A 24,430-nucleotide genomic window follows, 5' to 3' on the forward strand; every position below is an offset into this window, starting at 1 on the left:
CACGGGAAAATTAATGTTGCCCCCTCCCCCAGAGGACGGCCTTGATTTGAGCGCAGGAGGTACTCGGGGCTCAGCGGCACGAAATATTGATTTGAACTTGGCGTTGCCTCCTCACCAATCAAGAGCCCACGTGCCGTGGCATCCTACTGTCGGAAGGGCTGATAAATCGGGAGGGTCTCTAATTGGCTCAATACCTGCCAGACACGCGGGAATGGGGCATTTTTCACCCAGATCGCCGCTTTCCGGATATGTCTACAGCCAACATCAAATTCAAACGGTGTCAAATGGGAGATGAAAATGAAGAAGCGCAATCAAATGACCATATGCATGGAACGTTCGAACATGCCAGTTTAACCAAATCACGCTTCTTACATAAGTTGCCATCATGCGAGCTGAAGACAAACGCTTTCTACGAAACCCTTCAGGATGCCATTGAAAAGTACTTTCCCACCCGACGAGTGAAAATGCACTGCACCGACAAACAATGGATATCACCAGAGCTTAAGTCACTCATCTTAAAAAGACAGGAGGCGTTCTCAGATGGAAAGCTGTGCCTGTGGAGACAACTCAGGAACAAAGTTAACAGAGAGATAAAGAAAGCAAAGAGTGTGTACTACTTTGAACGTGTAAGAAAACTGAAAAGAGAGGATCCAGCTACATGGTACCGAGAACTGAGGACTATGTTAAACATGCAACACAAGGACGTCCTGGTCAACATTCCTGGCAATGTGACCGCCGACTCTCTCTTCATTGCCAACCACATAAACCAACAGTTTGCTGCTGTGGCTCAAGGTCGACCTTGCCTAGACCCGACACTACTGCCAGCGTACATGCCATGCAGAGCCCCACCGCCAGAGGTCTTCCCCTGGGACGTTTACAACATTTTGAGAAAACTGAAAGTGGGGAAAGCTCCCGGTCCTGACCAACTGAGTTCCCGAGTCCTGCGAGAGTTTGCCTGTGAGTTTAGTACACCTCTCGCAGACATTCTCAACGCATCACTGAAGGAAGGGTACGTGCCACAACAGTGGAAGGACGCGATAGTAGTCCCGCTGCCGAAGTCACAGCCACCATCAATCAGTAAACTGCGTCCGGTGTCCTTGACCTCACAGCTTGCCAAAGTTGCTGAGACTTTTGTATCTAAGTGGCTTCTACGGGACATCCGACCGTCGCTTGACCCTCAGCAATACGGAAGTCTTAAGGGGCGATCAACCGCACAGTATCTTGTCAGTTTGCTAGACTACGTGACCAAGGAATCCGACAAACTGGGAAACATTACGACCATGGTCATGACGGATTTCTCAAAAGCGTTTGACAGAATCGATCATACCGTAGCGATAAATAAGTTGTTAAAGCTTGGAGCGTCACCTTGTCTAATTCCATGGATCAGTAACTTTCTCTCCAACCGACGTCAGCGAGTGCGGTACGACAGCTTACTCTCGGACTGGGAAAGTCTGTCATGTTCAGTACCTCAAGGTACACTTCTTGGTCCGATTATATTTCTGGCCGTCTTTGACGACGCACTGAGAGAAGCACTGGTACAAGAATGGAAGTTCGTTGATGACCTCTCTATGGCTGAGTCACGTCATCACAGTGAACCTTCCATCTTACAGAGTGAGCTTGACACGTTTAGTGACTGGGCCAAACTAAACCACATGCTCCTCAATGCGGAAAAGTGTAAGGTCATGGTTTTCTGTTGGATGAAAGTGCCCCCCAGTCCACCTGTCCTCAAAATTGATGGAACACAGCTGGAAATAGTACCTGTTACTTGTCTACTTGGCGTGTGGCTTCAAGCGAACTTGAAATGGTCAGTACAAGTAGACAAAATGCTATCAAAAGCGAATGGCAGGCTGTTCATGTTAAGAAAAGTAAAACGCTTTAACCTCCCAACCGATGACCTTGTTCAAGTTTACACATCCTATGTACGTCCAGTGGTAGAGTATTGTGCTCCAGTGTGGCACCCTGGGCTGACGTCATCACAAACTGTACGTCTGGAAAGAGTCCAGAAAAGAGCACTGCGGACTATCCTCGGGGAACATTACATAGACTACGAGACTGCGCTTCTGACCACAAACCTTCAGACACTTGAAAAAAGAAGGATTGACTTGTGCTTGAAATTCGCCAAGAAGCTCGACCCCTCATTGCTCCCGCCAAGGGCTGGCGAGATCCACGGTAGATCCACGAGAAACTCGGACTTGTTCAACACAGTAAGATGCAGAACCAACCGTTACAGAAACTCTTCCATTCTTAGTAAGACTGTTAAACAAACATAGCTAAACAATAGTAGTCTTGGAATGTTCTAATCACAAATGTATGTTTCCGTCTCTTGCCTATACATGATGTATTTATATAAAGTTTTAAAAGATACTTAGTTTTAGTGTGTATAAGTGTTATTCATCAGATAGTCTTTAACTCGATGTATTAAGGATTTAATGGAAAAAACGTGCAATTCAGCCAATTGGCTGCCAAATGTTTTTACTGAAGTTGTGTTGTGCAACAAATAAACCATTCATTCAAGTTCTTCTTCTTCTTTCGTTTTAAGGCTACCAACTTCAACTTGCTGAAGACCTTTGTAGCCTATATACTAATTTTCTCACTTGAGTGAAGTGAGGAAAGTCGTGTAAAGTGCCTTTCCCAAGGGCACAAGATCGATGACACGGCGGAGTTCGAACTCAGGACCTTCTGGACCAGTCAAATGCCCTGCCGATTGCGCCACGCGGTCCCATTGACCGTCAAGTTGTTCAGGCCCCTAGAAGCATTGATTCATGAGAATTGAGACGATCCTAATCCTGATGACATATACCTATGTGCTATGACTTCAGACTGTGAAGTGTCTGTTGCCATGGATTTGTAGGCTTGGTGAATGGTTTTCATGGTGACAGAGAATTCTGAGTTCCTGATGGTCATAGGACAGAGTAGTCTAAACTTCTATTCTTCTTCTCCTCCTTCTTTTTTGGCCCCTATTACATGAAATCAATTCCGGCTGTGTCACTCACCTGACATTCGCGCTACTGGAATAGATTGCAGTCCTCAAGACGTGACGTTTAGACGTGACTGGTGTATACATACGTCCTCAAGTAATACATTCAATTGCTTATTTATATTAAAATAATATCCTATTGCAGTAGTATACCATGTATTTATGTATATCTTTTCTTTTCATCTCATCCAGAACATCAGGAGCTGCCGGTTCGGAGGAGCACAACCATACTGCAGTCCTCCAGTCTCTCCTGGGGGTTTCAGAAGGTATCTTGAGGCCGAACTTCAATGGTAAGTTGACATTGGCTTCTTGCCAACTGACCCACTTACGTCTTCACATCCACTCAGAAGGTTCATTCATATGCCAGTTCACTGCTCAAATATAAAGACCGTTTTCATCCTTCGGCAATGAAAGAAAAGTTTCCGAGCTAGAGGCTTATTAAGATATCAGTTGTCATGCGCATTGTGTACCACTCTGTCACGTATACGATACGGACATTTCCAGGCAATATCCATTTCTATTTTGTGTAACGATACCCGTGGGGTAATGGCTGCTGTATTTCACGTTAGGCATGATATAAGAGCTCCTATGACGAGCGTTCGCCTTGTTACAGTTATAGCTATTGGCAGGGAAATCGTTTGGGACTGCCGATATCTAATAATGGGACACCTCTGACGCCATCCCTATGTGGTCGTAGAAGGAATTCGAAGGACAGTGGATAATATATGTAGATTGTTTTTCCTCAATCTGTATCTGTATCTATATAACCGGTATAACGGCCATTCACCGAAACGCACCAACTTCGTATGCACGCGACGCAACAGCAGCTGATTATATCACACTGAACGACATGTCACACCTAACCTTTGCATGTACTATGTCTGACTGCAAATTTGGTTTAAAGCTATATAGTGAGGATGCTCTACTGTACTTTATGGCAACGAGTTCTACTCTACAATAGTTCTTGGAAAGTACGCATACTTGAACACATCAATCCTTGTTTGATATGATAACTTTGGTACATGACTATTTCTTGTACTTCTCTGAGGTGGTATTTGATAGTCGGTACATCTACCAGTTTATGAACACCCACCCCCTCCCTCAAGACTGACTTGACCATGGTTTGGAAGTTACTCCAATCAAGTCCTGGAGAAGAGCACTTGAGCACCCTAAATTTTGTGTTAGTTAAAGCTAAGGGCACATCCCGCCGTACGTGCAAATACGTGCTGTCTACGTGCCAAAGCGTGGGAAATCTTCTGGGACGGGTGAGTGGTAAGTACCGCCTCCGTACGAACTCGTAAGGAATTCGTTTTGGAGTATGCAGACACGCCGTAGAACTTTACGTGCAGGCAAAACTCTGTACAGCCTGAACGTTTTCAGAAATACGTGGCGGACGTGGCCTCCCCAAAAAACGTACGGACAAATTGCACGTACGGCGGGTTGTGCCCTTAGCTTTACGCAAGTCGGACTTCGGCGGAGTGTACTCCAAGTCGACTCCGAAATCGCGTGTGTAAAACAGGCCCATGATCCTGGTGCGAACGTAGACGCGATCAATTTATATCTAATTCAACGAAGTGATCATGAGTGACTTATGGTAATGGGAGATCATCCGTACTTAACACAAATTTGATTACTGCAAAGAGATTACCACTAAGCACGCAATCATGAAAATTCAGGAAATTGGTGAGCGTGCGCAGTGCGTTCCCATTGCCACGTCCGAAACGAAAATGTACCACTTGTTAACAGTCTTACGTTATCTGAACTGACATTCTGAGTCTACGTAAATACTGTCAACCACTTGCAGCATGTGTATGTTTATCTTATATGATATAAAGGATCCTCACACGCAAACACACATACGCAATAATTTCATAACTGTTCATCAATCACATTGAAATTAGTTTGCATGTGCTATCATAGCAGGAAGGCTTGGGTAATTTTCGTAAATTAGAGGGAAAACATAATTTTATGTCAAAACTATGCTCACTTTATCATATCTTAAATTATGTCATAAAATGCTCAAAATTGAGCATTTTTGCATTGGATAAAACCCATTGAAGAGATTTTCCGGCAAGCAAGACTGATTTTGTCAGAAAGAGGAAATCCTTGAGAAATTTCAAACCAACTGTAGACAAAATAATTCTGGTACTTCATTTTTCAAATCACCCATGGCGGGAAGTATTGTAACGCTTACACAACACCCCGGAGGTCAATGTACGCGGTCAGAGAACCACTTTTCATTTAAGGCGGACGTATACAAGGAAGTGAGCCTCGGGCTTAAACACAACTTTCGAGCAGGCAGAAAGAAATATGAATAGCTTTGTGCGTTTATCATCAGTCGTGAACAATGTGATGTTCATCTTCGATCTCATTTGAGCACAATGGACAAAACCTCTGGTCACGGGGAATATGTACATCTTTCAGCTTCTACACTCAGTTTGTGACTACAGATTTTTAGTCTACGAAGTTTGACAGTTAAAAATGACGAGCCACGTTTCAAACCGCAGGGGGTCACTAATTATAGGGTTTTAAAGTCTCCCAGACCGGTTCGGTAACAGGGGAGAGCTTGCCCTCGGAGTCAATAAGCATGAAATGAAAAGACTTAGGAACTGGCACTTGTGGGTGGCTGGGGAGCCAAGAACGCGCTGTTGCCAGCTGGTACAAGCCTGCAGCCGGGCCCTGTGGGGCTTTGTAGGCACAACTGATAAATGTGGGCAATTGTGCGGTTGGGTAATGGCGGGGCAAATGTGAATAAGTTGACAAATGTAGAAAATTGGACAATCAAACAAAATGGGCCATGAAAGCCAACATATTCTGTCATCAAGCAACGTGAATGGTTCCTGGTTCAAAAGGATTACAAGGATCGACACGCCTATATTGACTTTATCGGCACAGCCATACCCAAACAAACTATTGGGAGAGATATACATGTACATAGAGCAAGGGCATGGTACAGTTTGGGACTCCGGTTGTCTGTGTGTTTCCGCAGCAATACTTTATGAACTTCTGGGTGGATTGTGATAATATTTGGTATGCATGTGGAGCATGGGTAGGTGCTGTAGCCACTAAGGTCAAGGTCAAGGTTAAGGTCGAGCTCTCCTGGAGGCTTACTTTGGTATAGCAGCAGAACTTTGTGGGGTTTTTTTTGTGTATCTTTTATTCTGGAGGTGCTGTGGTCTTGTTATGAGCTTGACCTTTTTGACAATAAACGAAAGCCTGATCGTTACATTCAATTTGAATAACTTGATCATTACGTTTATCAATGTCTTAATGAATTTAGTTCTAATAGATTTAAGCGGCTTTATAGACACTGTTTCTTTGGGTGCAGATTTTCTTCACCATTCGCAATTACATGTGAATACATCTCTACATACTACCTACAAAAAAACCTATTTGCAACCTACTGAAACTGGACGGGGGCTGCTACCAACTGTTAGCCATCTTTGACCTTTGACCTTTGCTCTTGTCACAATTTTGGAAGGTGACGATTCCTCTGTTATGCTGAAGGAGACTAGATGACTGGAAAATATGTCGGTATTTTTGTTTTGGAAAAAGAAATTCAACATTCACCTATTTTCAGCGCGTATTTCCATGTAGTTATCTAACGAAGAGGGTGTTTCATATGTTTCATTCCAGACACGTCTTTCCCGCCACTACTGCTGCATTATCACTCGGATAAAGGCGACGCGTGACAGCCTGACCTTAATGTGTGTGACAAACCCGAGATATTAGACACGCTCTCATTCCTCCGTGTCACATAACGGGCTCAGATTGCACCCGGATTCCGTCATCAGGCAATAACCGTATTTCGCGATGATGTTTTGTTTCGCACGGCTGGCTGCAACGTCGCGTTGATTGTTTTAAAGGTTCTCTTTCGCGTTGATTACTTTCTGAAGAGACGGGACCCGGATTGCATTGGAATCATGTCATCAGGCAATAACTGTATTTCGTGATTGTGCTTTTTCTTCACATGGGTTCCTTTAATGGGGCGTAGTATTTTAATCTTCTGTTGCCTGATTACCTTTTTCATGGTGTGTAGTCAGAAATAAATCTTGCGTCAGTTGTTGTTGTTGCATCATCTTTTGTTGATAAAATTCATCATGCTAAGTGAAGGCAATGATCCTTCTACATACCAACACTATTTCGAAGGCACTGATAGATCAGTGGAGAAAGCGGTCTGTCATATGCCATTTTTCAAATCTTTGGGATGACCCTACCAAGGTTTCAGAATCCCATCCTCCTACGCAGGGACATCCAACAGCGAAACCGCCTGTTTGGATGTACCCTGCTCTTTCAACCGTCACCATCAGTTCATGACCACCCTGCTTTTTTTAATGATCTTACCCTTATATAAGGCCTCTTCTCTGATTGGCTGACAGCTTGGGGGGGGGGGTCCACAGGAACTAAGAGTGACGGTTGAAAGAGCAGGGTACATCCAGACAGGCGGTTTGGCTGTGCGATGTCCCTGCGTAGGAGAATGCAGAACCCGCGCGCCCCCGAATGTAAAGCGAATATTCCATTCACTCGCCCTAAAGTATTGCGCCGGTGCACTACCTCCTGTCGCCTATTGGGCACACGCTACCAAAGCAAGCTTGAAAATATGTGGCATTTAGTCGTATATACGACTTACAGTGAGTTTGACTTCGAGTTTCATCTTAGTTCTATCCATAATTAACCAACAAATTGAAGCCATTTCTCTTTTTGTCGTTGACATACGTATTCGGGTACACAAACTGACACAAATGAAACGACGAGAAAGCTAGGGTGCAATTAAAGTGTCTACAACCTGCGTAAATAGCTGCAAATCTGGCAGGTAATATCTATTATAGAATGTAAATTGAAAAGGTGATGCCTTAAGGGAGGTTCGTAATTCCATGATTTAAGGCGTGTCTCTTACGAACAATACACGTGTGAAATTTAATATCGCACTTACTTTCCAGTAGTACCAGCATCGCTGTTTTGATTAGATAAATTTTGGAAACGAAGGTCATGGTCTTTTAGACTGTAAATTTCTAAAATGCTATACGATGGTGATAAAAATGCCATTCTTGCAAAATAATGGTCACTTGTGTTGACCGTCTGTCACTTATATTTCATTTTTCTGTGAACGTCGTTAAATCACGATGAAGTACACTCTGTGGAGGATGACCCTGTGGCTCAACTGGTAGCAGCCTTACAGTTGAGCTCCGGGTTCCAATCAGTTGGTAACTGTGAGGTCCCGGTTCAATCATGGGTAGGGCATCTTGGTTAGGGCTGCACCCGTCTTTAGGAAGGGATCTCTTTCGGAGGGGACGCCAAATTGGGGTCCCTTAAAATAATCGAGCACGTTAAACGGAAAAGCTATTAACCTCTCCCTGTAAAATAATACCCTGCTATACTGAAACAGCAAGGAGACTTACGCCCTACATTTCACTAGGCACTACAAGGGCCCGAACGACTCGAACAATCTGTGGGTGTCAGAAATTACGAACTGTCTTTTGTAAAGCTGCCATTTTGCAACTCCATTCATGCGACCAGTGCCGCGGAAAATTGCTACATGCACATAGGTTAGACCCCGCCCATCTTCCCCGCTTCGCTACATAACGTAATACATATATTAGGTCACCATAGAACAGGTTAAAGTGACATTTTGCTTTACGATTTTCGCCTTAAATATTGGCCATCAAAACCAACGTGCAACAAAAGATATAGACACCTGGAGGACTAAAACTAAATTTGCAACCAATTAGCACAGAAATGATAAATTCACGCCACAACTTTTGAACAGCAAAAGTTAACACACATAAACAACGCAAACTGCGTTTACAAAGGAAAACGTCTTCAAAGAACAGGGTTAAAAAGACGTATGTCCAACGGCACTAGTGGGCATTAGAACAAAACTAAATTTGCGACCAATTACTACGGAAATGATGAATTCACGCTACAACTTTTGAACAGGAAAACTTAACAAACATGAATAACACTCACTTCGTTAACAGGGAGAAACTTAAATTTTTACCAACAACTCTTCAGACAGAACTGGGTTGAAAAAGACGTATGTCCCACGGTACCAGTGGGCATTAAGATTTCTACATATCGTGTGATCTAATTGCGTACTTTGATTGTTTCCACAAATATGAGATGTTTTATATAGTGAAAGCGGTTTTCTTGTGGGGATAAATGCCACATTGAGATCTCCCAGAACAACAATTGGGGTTAAACCCCACCGTCCGATGTCTCCTCTGGGTCATTCACGGGTCTATTACTGCTGTAGCAGTCATCTAAGCCGCGCAAATGTGAGCATTTCATGTTGATGAATTTGATGCGTTTCTGCGGACTAATCTGTTCCAGTTCAAAGGACGCTATCGGCGGGTAGACGTCATCTCCAAGCAGATGTGAGGATTCGGTTCGGTCTCAGACTCACAAGGGCGGCAGCGTTGGCAACATTCACTACCTAGTGCGCACACCTTTTTAGTTTTGTTTGTACTAGTTTACCTATTTTGTATAAACAGTCAACAGCATTCATATCATACTGTGTATTTTTTTGTGCTGGAACAAAGTATTCACTCTGTACTGTAGCATTCGTTGTGTATTAATGTTCAGACTGCCCCAACCTTGGAGCCTGCACGGACACAATGATTCTTTTTGCACCACAAATCTAACTCTGACCCAGGTCAATTGGTTTTTCGAAGGAGAGCTCTTTGTTTCCAATAGGCTTTTGGCTCTCCTCACCATTATATTAAAGTGTCAAAAATTCCGTTTAACAAGCTATTGAATTTGTGATTACAGGGAGAGAATCGTAAATGTAAAATGATATTCATTCCTTTCTGGCTGTAAATATCTTCGTGTCAGATGAGGACAAAGACAAAACCGTTATCTGGAATCGCTCTTCTTTCAGTTTATATGTCACACGGGGACACTGGGCGTCTCCTGTGTTTCTCAAGGGGGGTATGTTTTACCGCTTACCTACCATTGCGTGCTGTGCAATAATCCTCCCTTGATCACATCAGTACCTGGACCATTAATCTAGAATGGCAGGATTATAAAATACCTATACTTTATAATAGGAATATGAAATTGAAAAGAACACAGGGTGCCTGGAGGTAACATATATAAGAGATAAGCCCCTAGTGATTTCGCCCCCGGGAAGAGATTCGGAGGTAGGTGAAATAGCTGTGACACCGACGAAAAGTGGTTGAACGCATGAGGTCAAACGGGAAAGAATTCGAAGGATTGGCGTCTCAAAAGGATGATCTGAAAGCTGAACTCAAGTACCTTGAATCAAAGAAAAAGTTATGGGTTTCCCCTAGCCTGACTAAATCACGCCTCTAGTAGCCGTCCAACTGTTCACTGAATGTATCCGTCTACTGCTACTTTTGTACTCCCAGTATGTCACGACAGAAACACGTGACTGCAGCAGCAGTTTGTAAATGCCGGATAACCTATGTCGTCCCCCGTCTCTATTTAAGGTTTGTCGGTAGGCACGGATATAAACCACCATCTTCACTTTTCTTGAAAAGAAATTTTGCTTTGAATCTAGAATTTGGGGTGTGTCTTAAGATACAGATCGTGTTGGTTTTGGAACGTTTAGACTTTTGTTAATGATGTCGTTTGGTGAACTTTTCACACAGGGGAACTTTTGATTGTTTGTTTGTTAACTTTGTTTGTGCCTTTATCTTCTTTTTTCCACGATGTTCCAATGACTAGGCCCCTAAAGGAGAATAACTCCATAGAACCCTGGAAAGTGAAAGTTTGTGTTACACAGAAAGACCAGCCCACCCAACCACCCAAGGAGCAAAAGGCGTAACCACTGACAATCGAACTACACAGGAACAAATCAATACATCTTCTTCCTCTACATAACTTTGTATTTGAAACACTACTTTATGTTTTACTACCATAGATGTAATAAAAGTGTATCAGCCCTCCATGTCTTCATTTGAAGTTAATAATTGTTGTCATACTTTCAAGTCAGCGAATTTTTTTATAAGTTTTATCCCATGTCACTACAGTGTGACGACTGCATATATTGATTTTGTTTCCTAATGATCAATTAAAAGCCTCAATAGGTTTTATGCAACTGCCAATGGGCTTTATCCCCAGTTGCATACAGGGAACATGATTGTCACGTACATTTGTCTTCTGCTTGTGTGGGAATGGACCGATCGAACCATTCAATGCCAAAATTCAGTCTTCCACAAGAAATGGAACCAGGCCAGGGGTTCCGAGTACGCATGTGCAGCGACAGGAATTGTGGGTAATATGTCAAGGTGACATGTTACCCACAATTCCTGTCGCTACATATGCGTAGTTGGAACCGTGAACGTGTTTATTGAAGAAGTAATATAACGTGAGAAGAAACAAAATCTAATACAAAGCAAATTATCTCAACCTTATGTTGATATGATTTTGGGGAGGGGATGATGAGTGATGAGATGTTCTGGCAAAATTGCCGTCCATTGTTTTCTACTTTTAGCAAAACTAAAAATCGATGCGCGATCGGAAGACCTTTGTATAAGCTACCGATCACCCTGGCAATAAAGATGGAAGATCAATATTGTTTGACACGCCTGAAAAGTTTTCGCCATCGCATCAGTACGTAATACTATATGTTTACACCGCGAGGATGCTTTAGTGGTCTAGAGGTCGAATTCCACTGTTATTACTCTACCGACATTCCACTGAAAATGGGTGCAGTGACGGGCAATAAGCTCAGGAACTGAGTGTAATATGTCAAAGGCGAAGGCAACTGAGACGTAAACAAATCGCGCCTGGACATTGTTATGCAATTCAAGATCAGAACTATTTACAAGTCTTGAGGTGCCGTCATCTTTGACATATTACCAACAATTCCTATTACTGCTCTTGCGCATGTGTAATCTGAAGTATGAAAGAGCTTATTCTTTGTTCATTGTACTCAGGTTGAAGGAAGTTTGGGAGTCACGAGGAAACTAAACCAGATCGTTGTCACGTGACACGTGTCCGTCGCCATCTTGGTGTCCCTATTTGCATTTCAATGAATCATATACATATAAGCATTGTAGGATATAAGAATGTCATATTACGCTCTTAAAACCACGTGCATACTCGTAGGTCGACTTAAAGAATCCCTAAAGAATGTCAAAAATATCCAAGTAGGGACACCAAGATGGTCGTCAGCATCCGCGATTCAGATGCAGAAAAAAATACATATACATAAACCGTGGCTTCTACTGATGTATGTACGGGCGGCATCTGTTCAGGAGGAAGTTGATTTGTCTCCATACGCTTCATCGACAGTTCTACAATGATAAATGGTCCAACTGCAGCTCATGAAAAGCCACCTCTTTATCAGGAAATGCTGATAAACTGCTCTAATGGCAAATCGCGATGAACATCTGTTTGCATACGATCCATCTGTAGACAAAACGAATCGTCAGGGATTGTATTAAAGGCGCACTTTTGCATCATATATAGGTTGACGTAACGTTGTACACTCTAATTTCTGGCAAATTGGACGTCCTTCTCTTTTGAATTTGAATCTTTGCCAAAGCTACTACCTTGTTTTATCACGATGCTGATGTAATTTCCAGTAAATGAACATTTGTCTGAAGAAGACTCAATGTATGTAACGTTAACGTTGCATGAACAAATGACGTCTCTAGAAACTATGAGACAAAACGTAATTAGTCCTTCACAAGTACGTTATAAACTCCTAATTTGTCATAGGATTACGTCGCTTTTAGGCGTCTTTCATTATGAACCATTACCAAAGCCGTTGTAATGCTTTACAAAGATACTGATCTCATTTTGCAGTAAGTTGTGCCGATAGGTGTGCATGATTCCTGTAGAAGTAGAGCGTATCGTACATACAAAAGCCGACTAAGTCCTACACACCATTAGAAAACGTTATCATTGGTTGGTATCGCCTTACAGTATCATGAGTAAAGAGACACGACAGCCAAATTACCCCGGGGAGTGGACTTAGCATCAAATCGACAATGTCTTAACACAGTTCCGGGAAAAAATTTAGGTTTCTAAGAAGCAAAACTAGGACGGCTAACGATTAGTCTGTGTAACACAAACTCTGCTGTGTAACAGACCCCTCGAGGTGGGCTACTATGAGCGAGGTCTTATCAGGCTAGACTAACGATAAGGTTGAACGAAACCGACAGATCTTCTCAAATCCCTGCTCAATAACGAAAGCCGGTATTGTTATCGGTGCCATCTTAATGATGACATGACCAGTAGCAGGAACACAACAACAAGATATGATTGCGGCCACCTTATCCTCAAATTGACCAATAGCAATATACATGTAGTTTGAACAGCTCTAAGAAAGATAAAGGGTGCTTTCCAGGAAGCTTTCCTTTTATGGCAAATCTTCTAGGAAAAACACATTGGACCTGTCCAACGTGCCTAGCATTCAAATTTCAATTGCAGAACTGTGGAATTGCGGAACTGCGACTAAATACAAACAAACAAACAAACAAACAAAAGAACAGACACACCAACTGATTACAATACCTCCGTGTTCGTGGAGGGGATTAATTTGAGTATATTGATTACGTACATTTTTATACAGATTAACGTAGACAGGTTCAACCAAACAACATGCATGGTGACTGTGACGTCACGGGCAAACGCACTTTTCAGAAGAGACCGATCCTGACTGTCCATCACAATTAACAGATCAACCAATGATAGCATGGCAATTAGCGGTTCAACCAATGGGACAGTGGTGACATGTCAAATAATTGCATTTTCATGATTTATTTTGCATTTCTATGTTTTGACGGAGGTGGGCGGGGTTATGGAATCGGCCTAAGACACCTTTGAAAGTTCTGCCGTTTTGGAATTCAAACTTTTATGAAATTCTAGATACTACTTTGTGTCCTTTCAAAGTCAACTCCACTTATGGTTTTATGAGTGACTGTGATTTGTTACAGTGACAGCAAACCGTAAATACTGTGAGGCAAAACTAAGACCGTGTAATGTCCTTCCCAAATCCACTCACATCGATTAAGTAATACCTGTAATGACTGACTTATTGTGAAAATCACTCAACTGTTCAATTCTCATAAACTATTAATAAAAACATTAATCTAATTATTACAAGAAACGTCGCTGACGACGAAGACACGCCTTGCACATATAAAACATTCATTAATGCAGACAGAGTGGCATTTCACTTCGTTTATGTGTGGCTTAATAATTACATACATGATATTTCACATCGTTTATTGGTGGATTAATTCAAGCATGAGCATACAGTGCTTATTACAGGTATAATCTGTGTTTTTACAGGAAAACCTGTCAATGTCAACTGCAACGTCTTCGTCAGTGGATTCGACTCCGTGGAGGAAAAGAAAATGGTAAGTAATGCCATAAGTAAGGAGGTTCATAGTGCATGCACGTGGCCGCCCTTCGGTCACACTCAGAAAGCTGCTGCTCGAGAAAACAGGTCTGCAGGCCAACGAACTCCGCTCGGCCATGCTGGACAGGAACACATGGAGACACTGGTGTCACCTCTCCGAGGATGAACTGAACTGAACTGCACAGGTCCCTTAAGCTAGTAAGACCACAATCCGCCGTACGTGCAAATACTACGTGCCAAAACGTGGGCAATCTTTTGAGATCCGCAAGTGGTAAATACCGCCTCCGTACGAACTCGTAGGGAATCCGACGGATTTTGGAGCACGCAGACACGCCGTAGAACTTTACATGCAGGCAAAACTTTGTGTTGGCGTGTTGACGTACTCCCTCCCTGCTCTTGCCAGTCGTTCCCTACGTTTTCAGAAATACGTGGCGGACGTGGCCTCCCAAGAAAACGTACGGACAAATTGCACGTACGGCGGGTTGTGCCCTTAGCTTAAAGATGTTCATTGATCCAATTGCGCATGCACAGGTCCCTTAGTCCGGAAACGTCTGGAAATGTTTATGAAGGTTAGACATCCAGTTAGTTTAAAAACAATAAACAATACTCAATACAGTTTAGTCTCCACAACTGGATAAAAAAAACGGAGATTTACATCCAGACGTTTTGAGTGACATCCATCACTCTTCTTTAGTGTCACACTGGCACAAACAATTCAATACAAGTACATCCAACTAGAAAAACTTGTTGAACATGTCAACTCACAACTCCTTAGGATCGTATGCAAATGTAACTGACACGTTTGCATAGTTCCCTGTGGTATTACGTAAGGCAATACCATTATAGGAAAAGTTAAAGGAGTACTCCGCGTAGAACTCTCCAGTACACGGGACCTCACAAAGGACAAAAACTTTTCAAGGGCGTTTTATCTCAATGTCTAAAAGGCCTTCACCTTTTCATATTACCCACAATGCATTTCATTGCAGATGAGTAATTAGAAACCACCTTATCGACACACGCAGGCGTCAACGTCCTTCACATCCGTACTGCCCACATAAAGAAGATTGGTCTAGACAATTCTAGCCCAGAACGAACTCTTTGACCTGGAAAACATTTATGGAGCCATCGTTTTAACTAACAGCTCGCATGTGTATGCAAGTCGCCAAGTGGAATAGGTCAAGCATATAAACTTTCGTGTTATGATGAAGGATATTTACATAGAGATATGCTCTTTCCATTGCAATACTACAGTCCTCGCTCAACCTATCAAACTTTATTAAAGTTTATACTACACCGTGGAAATACCTCCAAAATTGAATATTTTCCATGCATGGGCTACACTCTCCTAAAATGTACTATGCTCTTTGTGGGTATGATATTTCTGCGTCGTTTCAAGCCCATGGTATTTCCGATAAACTATACCAGTTAAGGTTTAATGTTTATCTACACACATAGATATAACTTCTGCAGAGAACACTCATTACATTTTATCCAATTGCAACTTTCTGAAACTCCATGGAAATGATATACTTAGAGACTATATACAAACTGGCATCTTTTACCAAAAAGTTCTGTATCATTCTAAACTCTTTCGGATTTGTAGGGTTGTTCATTTTCCGTAAGTTCTTTAGGTGTAAAATGTGGTCATAAAAACTTGATGATAGGTCGACTGAAGGTGCTTCGTTCCCGAGGTATTTCATATCGTTCATAAAGAGGTATTTACATATAGCTTTGCCCTTTCGACTGCAATGTTTATTGCATTTATCAAACTTTGATTTGCGTTGTGTTAAGCAAAGATTGGCGCTTATGTGTCTTTGATTGATGTACTATAACATTTTGTGTTAATGACAGAAAGTTACGAGGCAACCCAAGGGAGAGTAGCAGTCATTAACTCTATTAGAAATCAAAATATGGAAACAAACTATGAAATAGAATTGTGAATAGGTCGTAAGTCTAACGTTTATTCTTCATCAGGGAAGCAAGTACTCATTCGTGTGGGAACAAATTTACAATGTGAGTGATCTGTGTGTATTTATAATGTGCAAGATACGAAGCCATAACAAAGATACGCTGCAAAAGTAGTTAAAGGTCTCTCTTTCTCCCTCTCTCTCTCTCTCTCTCTCTCTCTCTCTCTCTCTCTCTGCTTGTGTGTGTGTCTTTTCCTCTGTAACTCAAGGTAGAGCAAGTGTACATGAGCAATTTGTCGGAGAACTCAACCCAAGCAAAAACAAACAAACAAACAAACAAACACATTATGTACCTCCTCAGGACTATACCGTACTGATCTACTTCCGACAAAGATGGAACGATCCCCGGTTGAGCTACTCGGACTTGAACAAAACCATCAACTTGGACTCCAACATCAAGGTCAAGATGTGGGTTCCTGACCTCTTCTTCGTGAACGAGAAGGACGGGCGGTTCCACACCATCACTACCGACAACAGATACATACGGATTTACCCGAACGGCAACGTATTGTACAGTACAAGGTAGGGGTTGTATATACTTAACGTTTTGTGACCACATCTGAACTGTGAGCAGCGACACCTGTCCTGCAGTACAATGTGAACCAGTCAGAATCACCCTGAAGAAGGTGACAGACGGCCATCGAAACGTTGGTGAGAAGAAAGCAATGGTTGTGTAAAAAGAGTCTCTTTTTTCAGTGACGTTCCAACCCGATGAAACTATTCACGAAGGTAGGGATGTTAGGAAGTGGAGTTCAGAGTTGGTAGAACTAGACATGACAGACATTCCAGGTCATGGGGTCATTGGACGAGTCTACTGATTTACGGGAAGGTATTGTTTTTGGTCAGTCTACTTGTGTTTCCGCAGTTACGCATTTTCCGCATGCTAGTTGTGTTCACCGTAGAGTGACAGGAAGTGACCAATGGGCACGTGTTATGAGAGTCAAAACCTTATTTGCTTAATGATAAACTAGAATTAAACTAGACATGTGAGAAAGTCCAAGTATTTAACGCAGGTATGGAATCTTCGAACTCCTGTTGATTTTGAGATCAATAACACAAAACAAAATGATAATAAAAACATTCAAGACATCCTCTCCGATAAGTCCGGATCTATCCCAACAGCAGCGTCCTGTACAATACAGTACATTTTAAGTATATAGAGAAACAAATCCTCTTTGATCCAGCTGAATCATAACTTTCCTGATGGATAACTTTAGAACCTGGTAGGAAAAAACCAAGACTACCCTCTATAATCTGTGCCACGAAGGGCCTCCGTGGCATCACATTTCCCATTTGGGGAGACATGGCTAGACATTGGAAGTCGATTTGGAAACGTGTAAGGATTCAGTTTTGCTCGAACATTTTGCGACATCTGTGCCAAAGTTCTGATAGTGTATTGGAAATTACGACGTGTTCTCATTTAAGATTATTGAAGGGCTTGGACATCGTATTGGTAAATGCGAGTTCAACATTTCAAGTAAACTTTGTGCTGTATTGTGAGAATGTTCTCGTAATGCTGTCTCTCTATCACAGAGAACGATATTTCTTTCTCCTTTTTCGCCTAACAGTCCAAAATCAACGCGCTCTAAGACGTTCGACATTCGTAACATACTTGTGGAAAAATTGCTAAACTTTACTTCCAACACTGTAATAACTATAGGGACTTACCCCGCTAAATTTTCGGTCAATCTCCGTCGACCTTGTTCACAGAATGACCCTTTCTATCTCCAGCAGTGACGTCAGGAAGACACCACTTTTTCAGGAGGGGGTCATAAGTATCAGAAAGTCTATGTCGCCCCCCGTCTCTGTTGAGTGTGGGCCGGTGAGCTCTAATGTGCGTAAGATACGTCTATTTGCCCAATATGCAGGTGCAAGCATGAAACGTGTCGAGAAGGAGCTCGAGGTTCACTGATTCAAGTACGCATGCGCAATGTCAAAGGTTAAAGTCCCTGATACGTAAACAACACTCCCAGACGACATTGTGAAGCAAATCGACAGACAGAGTCTGGATACGTGTAAAGCATGGTCGAGACAAGAACTGTTTTAGTGTTTACAAGCCAGAAGCCTTCACCTTTGACCTTGCGCAAACGTACTGAGAATAGAGAACCGTCTTATAGTGATGCATGAACTCTTGCTCCTGTAACGTTACATGTAACATCGACTATCATAATTCCACCAGGTGCCATTATATCACCACCTCAAAAAACGTTGGTAAAGAGGTCTTCCCAAGATTGTCTTGAACACCCAATGTTAAATATCTTAAATGTAATACAATTCAGATATTAATGTGTTGAAGACAATCATGAGAAGGCCTCTATAACAACGTTTTTTGAGCTGGCGGTATAATGGCACCTGGTGGAATTATGAGAATGTATGTTACGACATGTGTGACTACGTACGTGTCTCGCTAACTTTGCATCATCCCCAACGAGCACCGCTCTCGTCATACAGCACCCGACCTTTTCAAACTAATTCATGGCGTGCCATATAACCATCACATAGCCTGCTTCGGGCATATTTATTGCATGTGGGAAACCGCCCGACATTCATACATGTAAAATAGAGTGGATGGACGTAAAAGGTCACCTCCGTCGTTACCAGTTGACTGTAGTGGAGACTTTGAAATACGGGGAAGTGCCGCATACATCACACCGATACAGCTGTCTCACCGGTAAAGGTCGATACTACAGCAGCACAAAGGACTGGTTTTGATGGATGTGCCTTGTGCTTTCGCTCTTTCCCTGATGACAGCAAGACAGGATTCAAATGAACGGGATTGATTCTCAGCTTGTCGTTCAGACCCTTGTAGTGCATAGGGCAGCACATTTCCTTGCTGCTTCAGTTAGGCTAAGGTCACATTTCAAAACCGGGGGCCGGCCGGGATGTTTTAAGAAACGAAAATTACAATGTATACCTAGAAATATACAAAAATCATGCCCATAATCTTATTTTGACATTTTGTCTTTTGATGCATTTTATATCATTCTGTTTGTTCCCGAAAGCTGCCCGGCCGGATCCCGATTTGGAAATGTGACCTAAGCCTACGCAGGGTACATCTTAAGATGTTTGCAGCGAGGGGTTGCAAGCCCTTCGAAGCTTCCCCTTTAACGTGCTGGAGCCACCTCCTCGAACATGTACGGGGCCTCCATTTTACGCCCCTTCCTAAAGGCGAATGCAGCCCCAACCGAGATGTGCTGACCCAGACTTGAACCCCGGGTCTCCCAGTTCAATTGAAACCAGGGGCTAAACTGTGTTTCTGCCACCAGTTGAGCTAGTAGGCCATGTAGGGATATTCCTCGTCACTCACTACAATGTTTTTGTCAGGTTAAAGATTCGTCGACTCCATCCGTACCTGTTATTGTTTTCTTGTAACGCCAGTTAACTTTATCCGCTCTTACACTCGAGTGTCGGTATTTTTTCTAATAACAAAGCATTATTTTATATAGTTGCCTATTTTGCGTTGTGGGAGTTGCATACAGTTCAGAAGCGTGACCTCACGGGACCTTAATGGCAGAGGTCTTCGTGATATTTGCCCTTTCTCTCTAGCACGCTCCGAACAAACGAAGCCGCATTCAAATCATTTTGTCGATAGTTCACTGGACGACATAAACGAGCAAGACAACAAAAGTAGCTGGAATATCGAGCTGTATGGGGTTAACCGGGGCGTTTATCGTTATTGAGGCAAAAGTCTGCTCGATACATCACCGTCCCTTCTGTCAGTACCATCAGCAACAGCAAACATTATCTGTTATTGAAATACGGTCATCTCTCATAGAGTATTAGTCTAGAAGTAATCAAAAGTGTGGGAGGGAGCTTTTTTAAACCAGTAAGGCCATACTGATTGATTGTATGGATGACATCCGCCTGCGCATCAATTTTCGCCCGTTTCCGAAATAAATGTCATACAATTGCGATCATACAAATAGGCTGCTCTCTCTAATCTTGAGCGATCGCGAGTTGCCCTGGAGCAAGCCCACCCTCTCTTTCCAGACCTCCCTGTCCCTCATAGCGTTCTTTTGATTCTTGATCTGCACCCCCACATCACAAGCAGGTTGGTGTAACTTCGGCGTAACACAGCAGCTTCGCAGGCACGCGACTGGTGTAACGTTATATGACACGTACTGAACGGCCTGTCACACGGAACCTTTCAACATCTAACTGCTATCAACTAATCTAGTGAGGATGATCCTACTTTACGTGGTGGCAATGAGTTATACTCTATGGCAGGTTTATGCTAGGACAGCACTTGAACTAATCAATCCTTGGTTGATAACTTTGGTACTTGAAGGCACGACTATTTCTTGTTCATGTCTGAGCTGGTTTTAGATACTTAGTAGTTGGTACACCTATCAGTTTATTAGTCAGTTTGTACGTATGCATAGTCTGGACATTATTATTCTGCCTTCAAGTGACATTAACTGCTGGTCTGTTTTCATTTCTCTAGCACTCCTGTCATAGTTTCACGTACAGAAGCTGGCAGCTAGGTTCTACACAATCTGGCGGTCATGAGGTTCTACACACTCTCCGGTTATCCTTGTCTCTCTTCTAGGCTCTATGGAATAATCATCAAAGTTGTGGCTATCATATTACCACCTCATCACCTCGTGCCTGTACTTAAAACTGGGGTGGGCGACCGATGAGTGAGCGGCCTCACCCGTGACCTTTATCCCGGTGTTACTTGCTCATGGTTCTGATCGATGCTGAAGACGCGCGGCTTACTGAGCAGACCCCATACCTCATGTCGGACCCACTTACAACTGACGGAGCTTCTGTATAGATCCATTGTCCTTGGTATGACCCCGTGTCAGTTACTGCACAGTTTATAACCTGACGATGTTATAATGTTGGTTTCTCGTAGATTAGGTATTAGTAAATGAATCTTGCCGGAATGGGACCTAACACTTCATGACGTATTGGACGAAGAGGGCCATTTTAACATGTTATCATTTTCCCAATAGCCTTGCTCTTGATATGGAATTTTCAAAGAAATTCCCTTGGCGACGGATCTAACATTGTATCTGTGTTTATTTGCAATATAGCCAATCCCGTTATCAATTGCATTGCATATTGTATACCATTGGCAATCATATCCATTCACCATTACAATAACACCCCCCTGAGGCAACAACGATTGATGAACCAAAATCAAGATTTCATGTTTTTTTGTGTGTTGGTACTGTTTCTTGCACATCCCGAAAATGATGTTCTCTAACCGAACTATCATAAGCTGTCTTTAACACATACACAAGAATGTATCTACAAAAAGATGTAAAGGCTCCCTGTACTTAATCAAGAAACAATTTTTTTTCAAACTTCTGCATTTTTCCAATTAACCTTTGAGGCTAATGGGGGTGGAAGGTGAATTCTACAAGTTATGTTCGTCTTTCGTTGCTGAACTACGGGTGGGGAGATGGCAGCATTCATTTCCACAGTCTTCCGTAGAGCAATCAGTTGTTTTAATCCAACGTAATCCATATCCAGACCATTCAAACATGATAGTTGCATTTCGCGTAATAAGGAGGTTCACGATTCCAAGTACGCATGCACAGCGAAGTGCATTGTGGTTAATATGTCAAAGGTGACGGCCCGTGAGACATAAACGATACACGTCTGGACATTTTTATGCAAATCGAGACAAGAACTGTTTACAAGTCAGGGGCATTCACCTTTGACCTTGCACAGACCTTAGACCCATGGATATCCCTGTTACAAAGTGTGATTGTCGTGAAACGTACCAGTTTGTCGTGACACTCCCTGTAAATATATTAGAGAAAACATACTAAATGGGATCACTAATACTGTATATTGTTACTATGTTCTTGCTCATGTTATAACTTTTGTTAACTATCAATTACGGATTCGTTTCCTAAGCGTCTTGCTATTCATTTTGTTACTTTATCCTTTAGTCAAATAAACGTAGCCAGCTTGCGAGACCCCCATGTAGATATAAATTTATATAGACCAAAACTTGCCAAATTGGCTTACTAATACTGTATATTGCTACAATGTTCTTGCTCGTGTTATTACTTTTGTTAACTTTCATTTCGTTTTCTAAGCGTCTTGCTATTCATTTTGTTACTTTATCCTTTAGTCAAAAGATGAAATAAGTGTGCTGATGCACTGGTTATAACAGTGGTTATGTCGCCAGGCTGTCTGGTTTGATAAGGTCATAATGATGCTCATCTTATGGAGAGCGGAAATAAATATGCAGGAATGTGATAATAAAATAGCTATGATGCGGCACTAGCGGATCATAAATGTAACCATAAATGCGGTAATGACTTAATATGGCTTTAATGGGCATGATGTCAGTTGAGCTTCTTTTAATGACTTGTGCGACCTGCAGTCACAATAGATTCTAGATTCAACGTGTAAGGAAGTTAAGGGCGCGGTCACATAGGTCGTGCGATCGTGGTTCGCTCGCTAACTTTAGGCATTTTACAGAACAAAAAATGTACGTCTCCAGCAAAGTTCAACTGTCTTGGTACACACAATGCTGTTTTGGATCCATGTCGGCGGTTGATCTGTCGCATCAAAATCGTACTACGATCGCACGACCTATGTGGCCGCGCCCTTACTTGCCCTTGTGCCTGCTTGTGTGAAGGAAAAAATTGGGATCCGCAGATCGACTGGAAGTAAAGGTCAAATATGAGGTCAGTTGCCAGCGGAAAACTGATTTCCACATGCTAGGCACGTCTGGGACGCTAACAGGAAGTCAAGTCAAAGTTCCTGGAAATTTCCCTTTCCCAATCTCATTTATTTGCTTAATATATTGTTATTGTTTTATTGCTGTATTGTTACTCGTTTCAGGTTGACCTTGACCCTATCCTGCTACATGCACCTCGGCAACTTCCCAACCGACAAGCAGCTCTGCAGAATCCACATAGAGAGCTGTAAGTAGACAAGAAACTAATCTTATTAAAGATTTTAACTGTCGTTCAACCAGTCTGACCAAGCCACGATTGAATAGATAATTAGGGTAATAAGGTATAGCATGCTCTGCAACTTTGCAAAAACTATGCAAATACTTAAGTTTTATAATGAGTGACAGTTACAAGGTACTGAAGGAATCTACTACGTGACTACAGTAACAGGTTAAAAAGTGACCTAAAACAAGTTTAGTTCAAAGCATACCGATGAACAGACTGCGCTGATCTAACGTTATATAATTATATAGTAGTTCTCTTCCATAATTATGATAAGTGAACCTGTCCCTGGTGCTGAACAGTATTCACAATGCTTTGCGTTGAACAACGCACGCTACAACAAAGATTCAATGCTGTTGCTTTGCTCCTCAGACAGTTACACCACAGACGACATGACGTTAGAGTGGCAGAACGACAAGGCTCTGGAGATCTCGGAGGAGGTGAAACTGCCTGACTACGAGCTGCGCGTCAACGGGCTTATGGGATGCACGGCGGGATACACCACAGGTTCTTTGCCTTACTAACACTAGCCTTTATCAAGCTCCACAGGTCGCTGGAAAAATACTAGTACTAAGTAGTAGAAATTGGCCAAATAAGACAGAAAACACGCCAGAGGAGTTATATGGCAGAGGAGTACAGTTTGCGACCTAAGGCCAGGCCGACCACCACTACTAGGCCAATTAACTCTTAGGCTTTCATTCCTAACTTGGCCAAATTCGCCCAGGCGGGAGTCTGGTAGAGACTAACAAACCATAACTTGTATTAGCCTGAGTACCATCCTTGGTATTGACTGCTGGCTCAATCCTTTCGCAAACGGATCCGGAAGCAAACTAACTTCTGGGTTGAGCCAGCGGTCACTACGGAGGACGGTACTTAAGCTAAACTTGAGACATGTAATCTTTGTTCCATATAGGTTGAACCATTCAGACGAATTAGCATCGTGCTTAGTTTTAGTAATATAGATATGAGCAATTAAATTCATTACGTAATCATTGAGCTTGACTTTTAGTTAATGTAATGCTATTGAACTTGCCATACATGGTACCCGTTACAATTGCTGTGCAATAAAGATTTATTGATTGATTCATACTTTTATTGACGAATGAAAGACCTTTATTGTACTCTCAAACAAGCTAAGTACAGGTCGTAGTAATAAGGCACAATATTGACATGAGAATGGTATCTTACTACATTTTACAGAGGCTATACATGCTAATATGTACAG

The 24,430-nt window shown here is 42.4% G+C and overlaps 1 protein-coding gene across 1 annotated transcript in view; it reads left to right on the plus strand.

The window, feature by feature from the left end:
* The window catches only part of LOC118430074 (glycine receptor subunit alpha-3-like), a 60,311-nt gene that overhangs the window by 33,626 nt on the left and 2,255 nt on the right, over positions 1 to 24,430 (plus strand). Inside the window, 5 exon segments of the mRNA XM_035840783.1 lie at positions 3,170 to 3,267; positions 14,243 to 14,310; positions 16,581 to 16,801; positions 23,090 to 23,172; positions 23,578 to 23,712. Coding sequence (XP_035696676.1) covers positions 3,170 to 3,267; positions 14,243 to 14,310; positions 16,581 to 16,801; positions 23,090 to 23,172; positions 23,578 to 23,712 — 605 coding nt within the window.

This window comes from Branchiostoma floridae, chromosome 14 (genome assembly GCF_000003815.2).
Source record: "Branchiostoma floridae strain S238N-H82 chromosome 14, Bfl_VNyyK, whole genome shotgun sequence".
In the NCBI taxonomy this organism is placed as follows: Eukaryota; Metazoa; Chordata; class Leptocardii; order Amphioxiformes; family Branchiostomatidae; genus Branchiostoma; species Branchiostoma floridae.